General features: G+C 45.9%; 2 protein-coding genes across 3 annotated transcripts in view; one reads left to right on the forward strand and one right to left on the reverse strand.

Annotated features, from left to right (window-relative positions):
• Positions 1–17,755, forward strand: part of LOC111237425 — a 395,546-nt gene that overhangs the window by 30,582 nt on the left and 347,209 nt on the right. The gene's annotated exons all lie outside the window — the stretch shown is intronic.
• Positions 1–17,755, reverse strand: part of LOC111237405 (melanoma receptor tyrosine-protein kinase-like) — a 32,804-nt gene that overhangs the window by 2,819 nt on the left and 12,230 nt on the right. The window contains exons 2-26 of one of the 2 annotated variants that reach the window (XM_022766490.1): positions 14,460–14,611; positions 12,875–13,082; positions 10,451–10,585; positions 10,268–10,336; positions 9,967–10,085; positions 9,068–9,209; positions 8,439–8,552; positions 8,230–8,356; positions 7,930–8,003; positions 7,737–7,827; positions 6,804–6,994; positions 6,595–6,727; positions 6,360–6,450; positions 5,688–5,845; positions 5,536–5,568; positions 4,521–4,665; positions 4,313–4,435; positions 4,103–4,201; positions 3,463–3,648; positions 2,178–2,333; positions 1,963–2,038; positions 1,304–1,450; positions 1,092–1,189; positions 509–652; positions 56–149 (exon numbers count right to left, since the gene is read on the reverse strand). In XM_022766490.1, coding sequence (XP_022622211.1) covers positions 56–149; positions 509–652; positions 1,092–1,189; positions 1,304–1,450; positions 1,963–2,038; positions 2,178–2,333; positions 3,463–3,648; positions 4,103–4,201; positions 4,313–4,435; positions 4,521–4,665; positions 5,536–5,568; positions 5,688–5,845; positions 6,360–6,450; positions 6,595–6,727; positions 6,804–6,994; positions 7,737–7,827; positions 7,930–8,003; positions 8,230–8,356; positions 8,439–8,552; positions 9,068–9,209; positions 9,967–10,085; positions 10,268–10,336; positions 10,451–10,585; positions 12,875–13,082; positions 14,460–14,611 — 3,105 coding nt within the window. Of the gene's footprint in view, positions 1–55; positions 150–508; positions 653–1,091; positions 1,190–1,303; positions 1,451–1,962; positions 2,039–2,177; positions 2,334–3,462; positions 3,649–4,102; positions 4,202–4,312; positions 4,436–4,520; positions 4,666–5,535; positions 5,569–5,687; positions 5,846–6,359; positions 6,451–6,594; positions 6,728–6,803; positions 7,004–7,736; positions 7,828–7,929; positions 8,004–8,229; positions 8,357–8,438; positions 8,553–9,067; positions 9,210–9,966; positions 10,086–10,267; positions 10,337–10,450; positions 10,586–12,874; positions 13,083–14,459; positions 14,612–17,755 lie in introns of both variants that reach the window. The other variant, XM_022766489.1, reaches the window with a different exon arrangement.

Genomic DNA, 17,755 nt, shown 5'->3' on the forward strand with positions numbered 1-17,755 from the left:
TTTATGATAGCGTCATTTGAATAACGTTTGGTCGACAGTCCACACAGACGTGTACCATGGCTGGGGAAGTCTTCCTTATCCAGGGCGTTGTGAGTTGGGTCAGTGATGTATCGCAGAGCGATGCTGTTCTCTCTGACTGGATGACCGTTCTGATGAAGAGAGGCAGTGAAATGGATTTGTTCAGACTCATAGAATAACACAAGAAGAAAAGGTAAAGAGCACAACAGCACGACGCATTAGAGAGTTGATCTGAAGCCGATATGAGGCTTCAGCAGTCTGAGTTACAGTCCTCAGTATCAAAGTCCCGCTTTGTTTCCTCAGATGGCGTCTTCCTGCTGCAGAGGAGGGATTCCCAAGGACTGCTGACTCTGTCTCCATCACTTAGAAACTTTTACTGTCCAGTGTGAACAGGAGGAGCAAGAAAAACCTGCTTCAGTCTTTACACGGACTGTAGTTTTAAGACTAACGTCCTGAGGACTGATGGAAAAGTGTGTGTGTGTGTGTGTACCGTGGCATTGCAGGGATGGTTGTCATGGGTACCCACTACTTTGTAAGGGAGCAGGTATTCTTCAACGTCGACCACGCCCTCCGTGTCGTCTGAGCTCAGCAGGCGAGAGTAAAACCTGCTGTCTGACGGACTGGGAAGGTCACCCTGAGACGTCAGATCAGATCACATGATGTTCAGTCTTTGAAACTTATGGCAGCTTAGAATGAACTAAAAATCACAACCCAGTTTGGGTCAATACAACAGCAACACTGCACTGGGCCCAGTATCGATGATTCTTTTGACCCAGTTTAGGTGCAACTTTCTAATATTACTGTTGTGTCATTTACTCACACTAAACTACAGCTGTCTTGAACCAGAACACAAGAAGCTACAAAGGACTTAATATCATTAACAGTCAGTACAAACTAGTGACAGACAGTTTTCACTAATGTCGGGACATTGTCTGTCGGATGTTCATGGATCTCGTATATTCACTTGGTGAGCACCATCTTATTATTATCTGATAGAAATGATGTTCAGAACTTACAGCTTGAATTGTTATAAACAAGAAAGTTCCTGAACTCAAACACACACACTTGTTTACCTGTATGACCAGGTATCTGGACGGGTCTCTGGCCATTTTAGAGAACTCCACTATCAGCTCTCTGAACCGGGGGCGACTGGACGGCTCGATCATCCAACCTGAGGGGAGGGAAGTTATTGTGTGAATTGTCTCAATGCTTATTGGACAGTTGTCCTTAAAGTTCGTCACACATTCATGTTCCCCTGTGGGTGACTTGTCATAACTTCTCTTACATTTGACCATGATCATATAGACGTCGATGGTGCAGATGGGCGGCTGAGGCAGCCGGTCTCCTCTCTCCAGCACCGAGGCGATCTCACTGGCCGGGATACCGTCGTACGGCTTGGAGCCGAACGTCATCAGCTCCCACACCGTCACACCTGCGGACCACAGACTCAGGTCGGTGGAATTACATCCACACAAATCCAAACAGATGCTTTCACACAGCTGCTCAGGTGTGCGGTGATGCACCGGTACTGATATTTTTCAAAAATCAAATGTTGATATCGTGTTAATAATAATGTGTAATTGTTGTTTTTGTTTGTTTTTGTGCAGACTCGCTCCCCCCGCCTCCCCACACCTGTATTTAAGTCAGATTCTTTTTGTGTGTATAGATGTTGTTGTGAACAATAATCACGTAATGAAAATCTGTTTGGAAAAATCAATAACCTCTGAATGTCACGTGACGGCGTCAGATTAGACAGACTGGAACCGTCAGTGCCGAGGAGAGAAAGTACTAATGTTGCTTTTTAAAAAGCTGCTTTAAAAGCTTCACCTGTCCTGAAGCTCAACAGCAAAGACTTAAATCCGTTTGTTTGTTGTTTGCTGTTTGTTTGTTTGTTTGTTTTCAGTTTGTTTCCGGCTCCGGTCAGAGCAGGTCGACGTCACTCACCGTAGCTCCAGACGTCACTCTGATGTGTGTACGTCCACTGGAGGATCGACTCCAACGCCATCCACTTAATGGGAACCTGCAGAGAGAGAGTGGAGGAGGGAGACGAGGCTTCACTACTGAAGGACCATCACTTCATCTGTGTCCAGCACAAACAGGTTCAGGATGTGTTTAGCCTAGCTTAGCACAAACACACACACACACACACACACACACACCTTTCCTCCGTCAGCGTGATACTCCTTCTCATCAGCTGTCAGCAGCTTGGCGAGGCCGAAGTCTGTGATCTTGACGTGGTTAGGAGTTTTCACCAGGACGTTCCTCGCCGCCAGGTCTCGATGCACCAGGTGCCGATCCTCCAGGTAGCTCATCCCCTGCACACACACACACACACACACAGATTTAAAGTGGGTGTTGAGACCAAAAACAAATTCTACTTTGTACCTTTTTAAATATGTTTTATTTATTTATTTCATTCATTATTTGATCTCATTTCTCTGGTTCTGTTAACAGACGTGCTACACAATTTATTATTATTATCATTATTATTATTATAATTATTATTATCATTATTATTTCTATTGCTTGTTATTTTGTGTGAATACAGCATGAGTCGGTTTAAAGCGGAGCTATATTGATGGCTGCCTCCCGAAGCTGCAGGATGCACATGAACACTAGGGGCAGTGTGGAGGCAGTGGGATGTGACCTGGAAGCTGCTGCTGGAAGTATTGGTATTGTCAACCTCCTCCAGCGTGGCCGTGTTTATGGTTTACATCCTGTAGTCTTGTTCGGTCTGAGCGCTCTGTGGTCTGCCCACCAGAGGTTTCCTCCGGTGTTTGAAAAGCGGGTTTATGTCTTTGGGTTTATCTCCGGCTTCACGCTCCATCAGGAACAGGTCATAAGACGAGGAGTCCGACCTCAGTGGAAATCAGAAGCGTTGACAGTTGTTGTGAACATCCACACGTGAAGATGGAGCAAGAAAACGCACAAATTCAGTCTCGTCCGGGAGACGCTGAGAAATGTATGAGTTCAGACCCTTTCTCACCTCCACACAGCCGACCAATCACTGAGGGAGCTGGGTGTCCTAACCTGACAGTGGAGGGGGTTTCTGAAGCTAATCCCCCCCCCCAACACACAGCAGCAGCTCAACGTAGCAGAACAAGATCAAGGTTTCACACTGAGCTCATGACCTTGTTGTTCCAGATTTTCCCAGCATTTAAAGATCCAAATCAGACTAAAGCAGAGATTGAGTAGATTAACACTCTCTCCACACACACACACACACACACACACACACACACACACACTTTGCTGCTGTGTTCAGGCTAATAGGCCTCTGCAGGCTTAAAGTGAGCTGCAGACAGAGCTGGTGCCTGAGGTGGAGACGAAGGAAGATTTTCTTCTTCGAGGAATCTAAACTGAGACACGAGCTCAGGAGCAAAGGCTTCAACTCAGATGATTTACAGTCAGACTCCGTGAGAGAAGCCGTTTATCTGGACCCACCTTGGCGATCTGGACACACCAGTTCAGCAGCCACTGGGCGCCGACGTGGTCCCTGTGGTGCCGGACGTAGTCCAGCAAGCAGCCGTACGGCATCAGCTGAGTCACCAGCTGGACCGACGACGTCAGGCAGATTCCCAGCAGACGACACACGTGAGGGTGATCCACGCTCGCCATTACATACGCCTCCTGTGCGCACACACGCACGCACACACACACACGCACGCACACGTTAGTGTTTGAAACATCTAAAGGATGTCCTGAAAATGATTAGAGGAGGAGGAATGCAGGAGATTTAGTCTTCAGAGATCAATACACTTTATTAGTGTTTTGTTTAGCTTTATTTAGAGATTCATTCCCTTGAATTACTTCATTTCTTCATTCACGTTAATAACTTGACTCCTCTGCGAAGTGCCACCTGATTCTATCCATGAATCTCAAAGAGAAACTGTTTCATATCCAAACTGAATGAACCGGAGGACGGAGGCGTCTGATGAACTTTCAATCCAAGGGAGTGAAATACTAAAATACATGAAGAGCAATTATAGAGGAGGAAGAAAGAAGAAGCAGAGAAACAAGAAGATGAAGGTGAGGAGAAGAAAAAGAAGAATCAAAGGGAGAAAACCAAAGAGAGGAGCCTCACATCCAGGATTTCTTGGTTGGCTTTAGGTGATGTGGCCTCTCTGAGAACTTTGATGGCTACTGGGATCTTCACGTTCTCTCCCTCAGGGATCCACAGACCCTGAACACACAAACCAGATCACACAAACCTGCGTCTTCACCCTAATTCTTTTACCGAACAGCAAATGATGGCTTCACTAAAAACACCGTCAGGTGAAGTTTTGTGTGTTACCTTGAAGACGGTCCCAAAGGCCCCGGAGCCGAGCACCCGGACCTTCTTAAACTCCGTCTCCTTCAGGATCCTCAGCAGCGCCTGGTTAGGAGCTTCACCGCTCGGAGTCAGCGGCTCCACCAGCTGATGGACAGACGGATAGACAGATAGATAGATTCAATATTTGGTGACAGTCTTGGTTAACAGAACTAACGCCGGCCTCTCCCACCTCTCTCTCCTGCAGCAGTCGCCGCAGTGTCCTCTTCCTCCTGATTCGCCGTCGCCGTAGCAACACAAAGATGACCAACGACACGATGACGGCGACCAAGAGCCCGCCAACCACACCCGCCGCCAACGTGGAGTGTGTGGCAGCCCTGAGAGGACACACAGAGCACAGGAGGTTTGTGTTTTACATCATGGTGAGATACACAGTAAAGTCACGTATAATTCTATTACATTTAGTTGGTGTAGAACTAACAAAGATGTCCATTCAACTCTATCACTATATATAATGTAAGTAGACTTCAAGTTTAGTTCAGAAGAATTCCCACTGACGTCCATTCAGATTTACTGTGTTATTATAGGTGCAATTCCCACTGACTGACACTGAAACCAAACACAACACTGCACAATTCAAGTTTCAACTCAGATTCAAATTTAGAACAATAATTCAGAAGACTGACTGACATTCACATCTGACGCTGCAACCCTCAGATCTAAAGTTAGCCCATTCACACCTGGCTCATTGAATTGCAGGACTCTCGTTAGTGAAGCAAAGAGAAGCGAAAGGCTGTTTTAATGTGCTGACGACAAAATTCAACTTATTTTATCCTGTTTTATTGTATTTTATTTTATTAGCACATACATATTTAGAATAATAAGTTCAAACAAACGTAACATAATGTAACGTAACATAACGTAATGTAACGTAATGTAACATAATGTAACATAATGTAACGTAACGTAATGTAATGTAACATAATGTAACGTAATGTAATGTAATGTAACGTAACGTAACATAATGTAACGTAATGTAACGTAACATAATGTAACGTAACGTAATGTAACGTAACGTAATGTAACGTAATGTAACGTAACGTAACGTAATGTAACGTAACGTAACGTAACGTAACGTAACGTAACGTAACGTAATGTAACGTAACGTAATGTAACGTAACGTAACATAATGTAACATTACGTAACGTAACGTCACGTCAGGGTAAACCAAGTCATGAGTATTTTACCCAGTGCATCCAGACAGTCCAGGACCTGAACACCTGCAGAGACAGAGAACACCTTCAATCCATGATTCACTCCTGTTGATTAATATAATTAATAATAATTAATTCACATCAGAGTCATCGGACGCTGAACCGCGGCGCAGTGACAGTCTCACCCCTGGGTGCAGTTCTGGTGGCAGGACTGGCACTGGCCCGTGCTGTCGGGGTATTTCCAGATCAGCGTGTCTCCGTCTCCCGGCACACCGTGGGGGCAGCGCCACACGCAGTGAGGGCCGTCTTTAAAATGGGCGCACTGGGAACACTGGTCCGGACCCTGGGGGGGGGGTCCAAAATATTGTGAAAAAACAAATATATAAAATATCAGATGAAATTTTATTTTCATTATTTTCCATTTGATCATTTCTGTTTAAATTCTGCTAAATATTTAGTTTCATGTCGCCACATCACATCATCCTTTCTCTTGTTTGAATTTAGATTTTCATTTTAGAGATTGAGCATTTTTTTTTTATAATTTATAAAATGAATCATAATATTCATCATATTTTACATACAAAAGAGCTTTAAATGATTATTGATCATTATTTGCATCAAATGCAAAAGTTATGTAATTTGAGCATGAACAAATGATCTAAACTCAAAGGCACACTTACTACCTTTTGGAACCACATGTCACGGTCTTATTCAGCTGAGGAAGACCATGCAAATGAGGCCAGAAAGGCAAAGTGAACCTTGAGTTGTGATTATTTTTGCTCATAACTGATCTCATGGTAAAGCTCAGATTAAGATGAGATCCAGATGTGCGTGTGACAGACAGCAGCTGGACTGACCGGCCCGCGGCAGGTCGGGATCCCGGTCTTCATCAGACACTCTGGGTGACACTCGACGCAGCTGCTGTTCACCTCAACCTCTCTGGGCTCACTGCAGAGAGAGAGAGGGTCAGGGGTCAGGGGTCAGGGATCAGGAGGCTCTAACAGACGCTCTGTCAGCCAGCCGTTAAGACGCTGCAGTAAATGTTCATTGTGCCGTTCACACTTCTGTTCTTTAGAGCACAGCCCCTCTCACCCCTGCAGCAGGTGACAGAACGGCACACAGCGCCCCCTACGGTCAAAGTGGCGACAGGAGACACACATGGTCGGACCTGGACCCCAGCAGCCCCCGGCTGTACACTGCTCGTCACAGGTTCGATTCTGCTGTTCTGTGAGAGAGAGAGAAAAAGATTTTATTTGTGCGACTTGACTGAAACGGAGGAAAACTCACATCCAGTAACTCACCGCAGTCGTCGGCGGGAGCGTTGTTGCGTATGCTGATGGTCTGGTCGGTGGATCGGAAGAGGCGGAGCCACTGCTCGCGTTGGGCGTAGCAGAGCTGAGGGTTGTCCTTCAGCATCACCTTCCCAGCGCTCACCTCCTTCAGAGAGCGCAGACCCAGCCAGCGGAGGTGCTTCGCTCTCACCACCGCCAAACTGTGGAGACTGGAGAGGGCAGAGGTCACGTGAGGGTGCGTTTGTGGAGGGGGGGTGGGACATGGTCGAGTCCTGGTTGATGAGTGGTTTGTCTAACAACCCTGAAGATGATGTTCATGTGACGCGTTGAGCACAGCCTAGTTATCTTTCTAAGAAACACAACAAAGAGTTGCTTCTATTGAATGAATCCGTTCAACATGTTACAGGAACCATCGTTCCCTTTCAGCCGCCACTGACAGAAATGTTGGCGGCCCCAGAACTGTACGAGTACATGATGCTGTCATTGGCTCATCACAGCGACAGGCTTTACTACGCAGAGAGAAAAACAAACAATGAAAGGAGTTTAAAAACGGTTTCAATCAGTTTGTTTTAAGAAAAAATCTATATTGTTAAAATTGTTCTGTTGTGCAAATGATTTGTTGTCCCACTTGTAATACCTCCGTGGGCCACCAGTGGGCCCCAGCCCACAGGTTGGAACCACTGCTCTGACAACATCAGCTTGTAATTTGGGCTGAAGGCTGATGTTCAATGTCATTGATTAACTGTGGAGCAAGTTTTAGCTTTCTGCATGTTTCTGCATTTCTGGATATACAAGATAAAATATGCAAAAATAAAAAATGGCACAGTCCTTTAAAATAACTGTTGCAATAAAAAGAAAATCAATATAATATAATAAATATAAATATAAAACCTCAGATATTGGACTGAACATCACTGACAGTTGGTCTCATTATGGACTCACGAGCGCGTCGTTCTCCCTCGGATGATCTCCAGGTTCTCGAACACCGACAGCGAGGTCAGATTCTCTGGCCAGGACTGGATCAGCAGGAACCCTGGAGGACACGAGGAGGTACAGGTTTAAACTTTATTTACACTGACTGAACGGACAGAACAGTGTCACTGCTGAGGAGCGGCGCTGGTGAACTTTGACCTACCGGTGATCTCCCTCACTGTCCTGAAGTACTCCAGCTTCTCCGGGGCCATGGGCGGGATTTTATAGTGTGCGTCCCTGGAACAGCCAATCAAAACAATCCTCACTTTCAAATGACTGATGTGGAAGCGGTTCAGAAATCTCACGACTTTTACTGCAGATCAGGAAATGAACATGTGAACTGAAATGTGGAACCTCCTGGACAGGAAGTAGTTCCAGTGAAAAGGTATTGTCACCAACAAACTCATGTTTGGATTCTCTGAGTCGTTCTTTGGAGCCGTGATCGAGGCAAACACAATCTCACCCGGTGAACGAGGTTTCAATGAGCGAGATGTCCCCGTTGATTTTAGTGCAGTTCCTGAAGGATTCGATGTTGGAGGCGTTCACTGCCATGGTTTTGATCAGAGAGCCGACCCCGACTCCGTCACAGGCTGCAGGGGAAACAACACTCTGTCAGGTTACCTGTCTAGGACTCGGGTGTCTCTCTCTCTCTCCCTCTCTAGGTCGCTCTACCTTTGGGACAGGGTCCATCACAAGCTTTGCAGCGTTGGACTCCGTTCTCCTCCACCTCGTACATTCCGGCGCCGCAGGTTCGTACACACGAGCCGTCCGTCACCACGTAGTTATCTGTACACAGAGGCAAGCGGCGTCAGCCCTGCAGCAGAGGTCTGCTCTCACTCTACCCCCCGGGCAAAAACTGGACCCCCTTTCCATATCGGTTCAATGATCACCCCCGGCACCCGCAAACCAAGCTGCACTCTTGATTAACAGAAGAACTGATTCATTGTTTCACTGGTAGCAGCTTCTCAGGTGTGAATCTTTGAATCTCTGAATGTTCACTTCAATTCATCAAGTATCTGATGCTGAAGACAACAGCCTCACACTTGATAAAACACAACTTTACAACAAATCTAAACCAAACCCCAGAGTCCGTCTACAGGCCGGGGTCGGACCTAACTGTCATGGTCTCGAACTTCAGAGACAAACTGCGATTAATAAAATGATGTAGACCCAATGACATGGAGTAAATCTGGGGTTTAGTTCTGTCCAACATCTTCATATTGTGGCTGTTAAAACCACCGCAGCCTTTAGAACAAATCACAAGGTTCAACTCAATAAATGAAAGGGTTCAAAGGTCGTACGTGGGCAGGCCTTGACGCAGGTCGCCCCGAAGGTGAACTTGGCGTTGGGGTTGTTGACCACCTGGTGAGTTTTGGGGTCGTAGAGTTTCAGCGGAGGACAAGTATCTTTACAGGTCCCGTCGTCATTAAAGTCCCTGCAGGCCTGAAGAAGAGGTGGAGAGACAGTGAGAAAGACAGGAGCTGCATTCGCTTCCTTTTTATTATAACAGGAATAATAATAATAAGTAGTTTCTCTGTGTTCGTCATGGTTTCTTCTTCGTGGATGTAGACGAGCGGAGTTTGCTGTTAGTAGTGAAATAAATGATTAGGTCTGGACTAGATTTACATGATTCACTGGAATCAAGAATTTGAGGTTAAGACTCGTCCTGACTAAAGGTTTTTCATCTGTAAGACTGATGAGCTCCTGAGCTCGAGGCTGGACGAGATCAGAGAGCGAGCAGACTGACGGATACGAAGCTGGTTCCACCAGAGAGGGAGCAAACACTAAAACTGAACTCAGAGCAGCTGACAGGCGTCAAGCTGGGTGAAGAGCACATGATGATTTATTTAGTACGGAAAACAAGTAAAAGTTCTTAGTTGGACTCTGTCCTGGACCGGCTTCAGGTTCTAGCCGGTCTTCAATGGGACCTGATCTGGACTTGCCTTTCTTCACTTGGGACTTGAGACTTGTCTGTCTCCGTATGAAGACCTCACCTGTCTTCATACGGGACTTCCTCGTATTTCAGAGCTTACTTAAATTTTTGTTTGTTTGTTTGTTTGTTTGTTTGTTTGTTTGTTTGTTTGTCCCAGACGTTTGTAAACACCTGCAAACTGTCACAACCAACAGAGTGAAGGGCTTTAGTTCTGGTTCAGGATAATGCAGACTACAGTTTCACACACACACACACACACACACTGACCAGGCAGTCGGTGGCTCGAGGTCCAGTGCAGCCGGCAGCACAGTGTTCGTTACAGCAGTCGATGGGTTTGGGCCCCCGACACCTCCCGCTGCACTGCTCCGCACACTGCAACTTAGTGACTGGTGGAGACGCAGGGAGACGGTTCATTACACATCTGATAATGATGTTTCTTTCTTTCTTTATCTGCTGGAACATTCAAACAGCTGGAAATCATCTGCACAAAGAGGCAGAGGTTAAAGTGTGAAGTGTGTCAGTGACGGAGGAGGGAGAAAGAAAGATGTAGATGTGTGTGTGTGTTTACATCTCTGACAGTGATCCGGTCCTGCCGCCCAACACGAACCGTTAACACACCCCGGGTCACACTTCTCACCTGGAAACACACACACACACACACACACACACTCACACATAGTGAGTGAAACCCTTCAGATCACAGCTGAAAGAGTAAAATACAAAAATGTCACGTCATCATTTTTCTACATACATTGACGGGCAAATGTGTCCATCTTGAAAAGCATCATGGGATTGCTGTTTTTGTCCAGGATGTCCCACCACTGGATGGTCTCAGTGTTACACAGCAAAGGATTGTGGGTCATCTTCACCCCTCCTTTCAGGACCTCTGTGAGGAAGACGATGGACACGCATCATAAATGACTGAAGGTTTTAGCAGAAAAGATTTTCAGGGTTCAGATCCAAAGAGGAATTTAAGTCCCAAGTCTTCAGAGAGTCAAACACTCACGTTCTGATTTCATGACAAAAATCTAACTTTTATTCCAAAAGAGAAACAGTGAATCTCCCTCCAGCTGAGCTGAGAGAAAACCCATCCAGAAACCAGCAGGTATCTATGTTTCGGCTGATTGGACGTGACTGCGTGCGATCTCAAATCCCGCCTTGCACATTGAAGATTTCCTTCTGTTTGGCATCTAGTTTCTCCCAGATATCCAAACCTGTTCTCATCTCTGAGATGAAAATACGCAGCTGGATGATGCTGATGCTTCACACCAGAACTGGACATTTCAACCGACGAACTCCCCTTCAGGACCCCAAAACCGACCCGGTGCCACTCCTGTTTGTAACCAGCAGCTTCCTGTTTTCTCCTGTGATACCGGAGTTACTTCCTGTTGCTGGTCGGCTGCGCTCCAGGGTCTGGACGTCCTGGAGGTGGAGCAGGTTGTTGGCAGAATAATTGTGGAGTTGTGGGTAAAATGTGGCTCTGCAGAACAGGTGGACTGCACACAGAGTCTGTGCACGTTGCCAGGAGTTGGTGAGCTAGCGGAGCGGCTGTGACGTTCACAGGCCGAAGAGGCCGAGGTCCAGGAGCTGAGAGGCAACAGTGGTAAATGTGGCCTTTTCCTGCAGAGTCGGTGCTGGGAGATGAAAACATCCTGTATCTTGACGTGTTGGTGTGTGCGGTCGGTCTCATCGGGACAATCAGGGACGGGCGTCCGGAGTGTGTGTCATTGGCTGCGGAGCGTGTTGCCCTTCAGAGTTCAAGTCTGACGTCACAGAGATCAAGATTAACTCATAGTCAGAGTCGCGGCGTGCTTCCTCTTCCTGAGGCATCAAACTGAACAAACAGCCACGTGTGAAGAAAGACGTGATTAAAATGATCATCAAACAACATCAGTGGGATGACAGCTGTAAAGGTTTACTGTGAGTGTAATCCTTTTAAAAATAAATAAATCTAAAGAATAAATTGACTGAAAAATACTTGTATCAAGATCCTTTTCTACAATTAAACCATTATCACATGACATCAGACATGATCTGTCAAAACCACGACTCAAGTTCCTGCACATCCTCCAGGAATCTACAGCTACAGAGCGGCAGGCGCCTCCTTCCCGCCAACACAGAGCTTCCTGTCAGAGCAGTTCATACAGCTGGAGATCTGGAGTAGCTGATGGAGTAAAGCCTCCACACATAAAGCATCTACGTCACCAGACAAAGCTCTTGCGGGTGCGGTCTATTTCCTGCTGCCAGAACACAGTCTGGTGTTGAGTGAAGATTTTTAAACAGTGTGGCTTGAAAAGGGAGATGAAGCAGAAAACAACAGTAAATAAGAAAAACACTGGCGGCCGCAGGAGCTCGTCTTGTCAACGAGGAATTACAATATAAGCGGTTGTTTTTACACATTAACACCCACAATCCCACAGTCTGATCCACATGGTGGGTTTTATCACTTCTCAGAGATGAGCCAGTGATTTAATAAAGGCTCCACTTTCTGACTGAAGGTCCCGAAAGATCAGGTAAAGGTGCAGTAAGTAACTAGTACATCAGCGTGTGTTCAAACCACGTCACATGAAGGATCCTTACAGCACGGCCTCCACCTGATCAGACGTCTGCTTTTAGATGCTTTTTTACAGAAAGTGTTTGAAACTCACGACTGAAGTATTCAAATGTTCTGTCACTGTGTTCCTTATGGAGGGAAATAAGCCCCCAGGAGCCCCCAGGAGCCCCCTGAAGGCCCCTGAGAACCACTGCTCTACACTACAGGTAACTATGGAATAACTAAACCCTTTTAGGATCGAGGTAAAAGACGCGTTGAGAGGAAACTGCTTTTAAAGCTGAACACGTGACATGACACGTGACATCTGTTTTCACTCCTGTTTTTAACTGGCCACTGTGCTGCTTTTCTCACACAGACCTGGCAACCCTGAAGCTGGCAGAGTCGGCCCGGACCCGAGCCCCTGAACTACCCACTGGATCTGTGTATTTACAGGGAGCCCCACACTTCTAATGGCCCCTGAACTACCCACCAGCTCAGTGTTTGCTATGTTGGGAAAACTTGGTCTCCTCTGGCCACGTGTGTGTGTGTGTGTGTGTGTGTGTGTGTGTGTGTGTGTGTGTGTGTGTGTGTGTGTGTGTGTGTGTGTGTGTGTGTGCTCATGGCAGATGTTTATGTTCATACCGGTCAGACTGCTGAGCTGCAGCTGTCTCAGGCCGCTGGTGTAGTTGAGCGTTGCAGACGAGAGGTTCCTGTTGTAGTTGGACATGACCAGCAGAGCGTACTGGCCTTCGTAGAGGTTCTGGCCTCGGATCAGCCTCAGATTGACCAACGGGATGGTCGCGGCTTCGTTCATGGCGATCAGGACGTAGCCACTGACTTCCTGTATAGACTGAGTTAATGATGGAGAAGAGGATGAACGAGTTCGCTTAAAGAAATCACTGATATTTGTTTTCGCAGGAACATTTCATGGATGTTTTTTCAGCTCAGTAAAAGAAACATAAAAATCACATTTACTTTAAATTCCTCCTCTGCATCATCCGTCAGTCTTTAGGTTGATTTCCTTCCTTTGAGGCAGCCGCTGGCTTCACTTCACTTTAAGATCAATGGTTATTAATTTTTAATTCATTCCATTATACAGACAAAGTCTGTTGCTGTCTGGAAATCGGTGTGACCAATCTGATGTTGCAGCTGTTTTCTGTCTCATCTAATTTGTGCAGCGTTATTGAGTTATATCTTTCTGTTGAACTTGTTGAAGAGTCAGAGCTCTGAGTGATGGAAGGATTTAATCAAAAAATATCAGACTTCCCTGGATTCTGCAGAGATTACAGGTCGCCTCTGTATCTTAAAAAAGCTGTTCACACGTAAATGATCGATTTAGGAAATTCCCTGAAATGAGCAGTTTGTTTGAGACGGAGGTTTCATTCATCAGCTTCACAGTTACACGACTGTTTCCTGGACGAGCAGCTGAGAGCAGCGACTGTGTTGAACTCCCTCTGTCGATGTGATGAAGGGCGCTCTGACCTTTTTGAGAAAAGCTCCTCAAGGCAACGCACTGTTTGGCATTTTACCATCGGTTCACGGATGTCGGAGCATCCTCAAACGCAACACAAAGGCAGTTTTGAAAATGGTGCTTACTCACATCTGCAGCACCGCGGGAGGGAAACGTCACTCTGACACTGACAGAAATAAAGAGGGACAGAAACACGCTGCTGTTCAAAGGAAGAAGCGGAGACTTGACTCATGATTCACTGTGACATTATTAGAAGAAAACTAACAGGAGCTCGGTTTCCCTCACACTCAGCTGTTACTGAGGGTTTAGATTTGAGGCTGCTCCTGAACCAACAACAGCAGATCAGATGATTCCCGACGTTACACGCCTGCAACAATGTCGACACACACTAATAATGATAATAATAATAATAATAATAACATCTATATATGTTATTCCAGTGACATTAACATCTCTTACTGTCTGAAACAGGAGGAAATACAGGTGAATTCAGTCAGGTGGCGCCATCATACCTCTGTCATCTGAAACCACCTGAACCTTTTCCAATAAACTGAAACAGTGGTTCATATTCACAGGAAAGGCCTCAGGATTTCTTTTTTCTTTAGTAAATGCAACATGTTTCAGAATCAGGAAGGAAGTAAAACCAACGGCTGCCTGGAGGGGGAGGGGCATCAACATAAAAACTGATGATACAAGTTTATTAGACCCACGTCGACCTGCGCTGGAAATAAAAAGACTCCAGGGCCGGAGACAGACCTGGAGGAAGGACAGGTCCTGGTGCTCCAGAGCGTAGGTGACCTCCAGGTTCTCCATGACGACGGAGCAGTTGGAGTACATCCTCACCATGTTGTCGTAGTGATTTTCACGAGTCCCCAACAACGTCAGCTGGTTACTCATCCCCTGACACACTGAAAGATAGATAGATAGATAGATAGATAGATAGATAGATAGATAGATAGATAGATGTTATTGAAGTCAGTTGCAGTTCTTTTCATTGCCACTAGATGCTGCTGTTTTTCTCATTCATTGTATTGAAGTGAATGGGAATGGATGAATCTGAGGGGTCATGAGACGATCAATAATTTTGTAATGTAATTGTTTTTTCAGAATACTGGATCACTACTTAGTTATTGAAATGGAACCATGTGATCAGTTCAGAGGGAAAACGTCTCTTTTGTAAAACATCTGAAACCCGACGTCACGATCCAGAAATCTTAACCATCAAGGAACCGGTGCCTCCAGCTGCCACATAAATGTGGAGGAATTTAAGTTGCAGAGGATGGAAACGTACTTAGTTCCTCTCCATCACCGGTGTCGTCTAGATTCCCTCCCTGGTTAACCAGGCTACTGAACACTAACGTGATGAATGAGGGCAGGGTTTCATGGTAACATCCAGCCAGGTGTCACTCAGCTAGTCAGGTTTCCTGGTCAGAGGTCAGTATTTACACAAACATCCAGGGAGGAGCAGGAAGGGCTGACGGCATTCCAGAGAAACCACTTCCGCCACAAACGAGCATCACATCACCGAACCTTCAGCATCACTACAATCAGCCTGCAGGTGTGTCGCACCTGTCCAGCAGGTTTTTCCTCCACACCTGATCTGATTCAGCAGGAAACCCTCTGCACAGTTTAAAACAGGAAGACGTGACAGATGATGGAGGAGCAGCGTCTGGTATCAACAGTGACGGAGACACAGAAAGAGAATAAAACTCTGTGACGCTCTCTCTTCACCTCGTGTTTGCATCTTCATCACAAAGTGATTTACTGCTGTAATTGATGTTAAATTCTTGCATCTTTTTGGAGATTATTACCTGCCAGTTAAACATATATATTTGATTTAAATGAGGTGGACAAAATAATAGGAACCCCTCTCCATACATCACTGCAGAATAAACCTATTAGATATCAAAACACACTCCAACACAACACAGCTGCTCCCTGCCTCTCTCTGATTGGCTGATGGCTCACTCTGGGAGCAGCCCATTGGCCAGACCCTCGGGGAGAACAGTCCACATCTGGACACACAGACACAGACACAGACACACACACACACACACACACTCTTCCCATGAAGCATCTCATCACACCGTCATTTACACTTCATACTGTCTTGTCACAATCAAAGGACGTAATTATAAATAAATAAATATGTAGATTTAGTCCAATAATAATAATGATAATAAGAAGAAGAAGAAGAAGAAGAAGAGCAGCAGCATTAGACCTTCTGATCAATACAACAGTCACATTGTTTAAGTTTCTTTCAGCCTCCTCCCACTCATTCCTCCCTGTGGTCTCCTCTTTCCTTCCTTCCCCTCCCCTCCTCCCCTCTATCCTCCTCATCACTCCATCCTTTCTACTGTTCCCACATTCCTTCCTTCCTCCTCCTCCTCTTTAAAATCCCTCTGTTCCCTGAGTTTCTTTCCTCTGTGCTTCACGGCCTCATTGAACCTCCTCCTCTCTCTAACTCCTCTCCTCCTCCTCTCTCTAACTCCTCTCCTCCTCTCTCTAACTCTCTCCTCCTCCTCTCTCTAACTCCTCTCCTCCTCCTCTCTCTAACTCTCTCCTCCTCTCTCTAACTCTCTCCTCCTCCTCTCTCTAACTCCTCTCCTCCTCTCTCTCTAACTCTCTCCTCCTCCTCTCTCTAACTCCTCTCCTCCTCTCTCTAACTCTCTCCTCCTGCTGAACCTCCTCCATTAGTTTCACACTAATGTTGATATTCTCTCTGACTCTGGATCAACAGGGATGTGAGCTGGAGCGGGTCTGAGTGGCGGAGGGATACGACCGTGAGGAGGTGGTTCTAGTTTCTCCTTTGTCTCCTGAGTTTGAGCCGATACTGATTTATTTTGATGGTATTTCAGTAGGTGTGCAGCTGCAGATGTTTCTGTTGCTTTAGTTTACAGCACAGACGCAGAACAAACACATTTAATGCAGAGGTGAGTGACCGGAGTCAGAGACCCGTCAGTGTCTTCACAGCCAATCACAGAGTGAGTCAGTTTTATGACGTGACCAGGTTTGATTAGGTTTAACGAAGGATTGTGGTTCGGGTTATAATTACTGCCTTTGTTGTCATGGTTACAACAACAAACACACGGTGAAGGTGAGAGAACAACGCTCACTTGGTTTCTAAAGTCTCAGAGCAACCTGAGAAACCTGCAGCTGCATCTTACGTTAAGATTTTCCTTTAAGTCCAAATTCAGACTTAAAATAACAACTGCTGCACAAAACCCTGAAGTTTCCTCCTTAAGCTTTAATTCAAATGTTCACTGAAGTATTTAAGGTTTCCTCCTGATCTTAGTCTCACACTTACAAGTTGTTTTCCTTAGTTTGGTCTCTAAGGTCTTCACTGATTTTCAGTGATTCCTTAAGTGTCAACGACATCGATAAAGTTTAAGTTGCAGTGAATCTGTAAACGTGTCACATGTTTACACAGAGTGAAACTCTCACTGCAGGTAAAGAACACCAGCCATCACACGACTGAGCTTCTGTCTGGAAACACTCAAAGAAAAGAGACGCTGGTAGAGACGACTTCAGAGGTTCAGCTTACGCAAGTACACACACACACACACACACACACACACACACACACACACTCACACACACAATACTGTTTGTTCAGGAACAGGTCTGATCTGTCAGTGTTTCTTGGACGTCGTCTCTGTCTGTTGTATGGCACAGTGCACATGAAAGGAGTGTGCGTGTGTGTGTGTGTGTGTGTGTGAGCTTCCAGTTTCTCTAAAAACTGATAGATGGTGGTCTGTGTTGTTGTTGTTTGTGTGGTCTGTGTTGTTGTTGTTTGTGTGGTCTGTGTTGTTGTTGTTGTTGTTTGTGTGGTCTGTGTTTTGGTCTCAAAAAAATCATGAGGAAGGAAATGTATGAGGCATTAGTTGGGGACTATTCTCAGCGGCGGATTAATCCACACTTGGTGCTGTAGTGAGTATTAGTGGCAGCAGGATGTGCGTGTGCGAGTGTGTGTGTGTGTGCGTGTGCGTGTGTGTGTGTGTGTGTGTGCATGTGTGTGTGTGTGCGAGTGTGTGTGTGTGTGTGTGTGTGCG

The sequence above is a fragment of the Seriola dumerili genome, unplaced genomic scaffold, assembly GCF_002260705.1.
Source record: "Seriola dumerili isolate Sdu_G_001 unplaced genomic scaffold, Sdu_1.0 BDQW01000859.1, whole genome shotgun sequence".
Taxonomy (NCBI): Eukaryota; Metazoa; Chordata; class Actinopteri; order Carangiformes; family Carangidae; genus Seriola; species Seriola dumerili.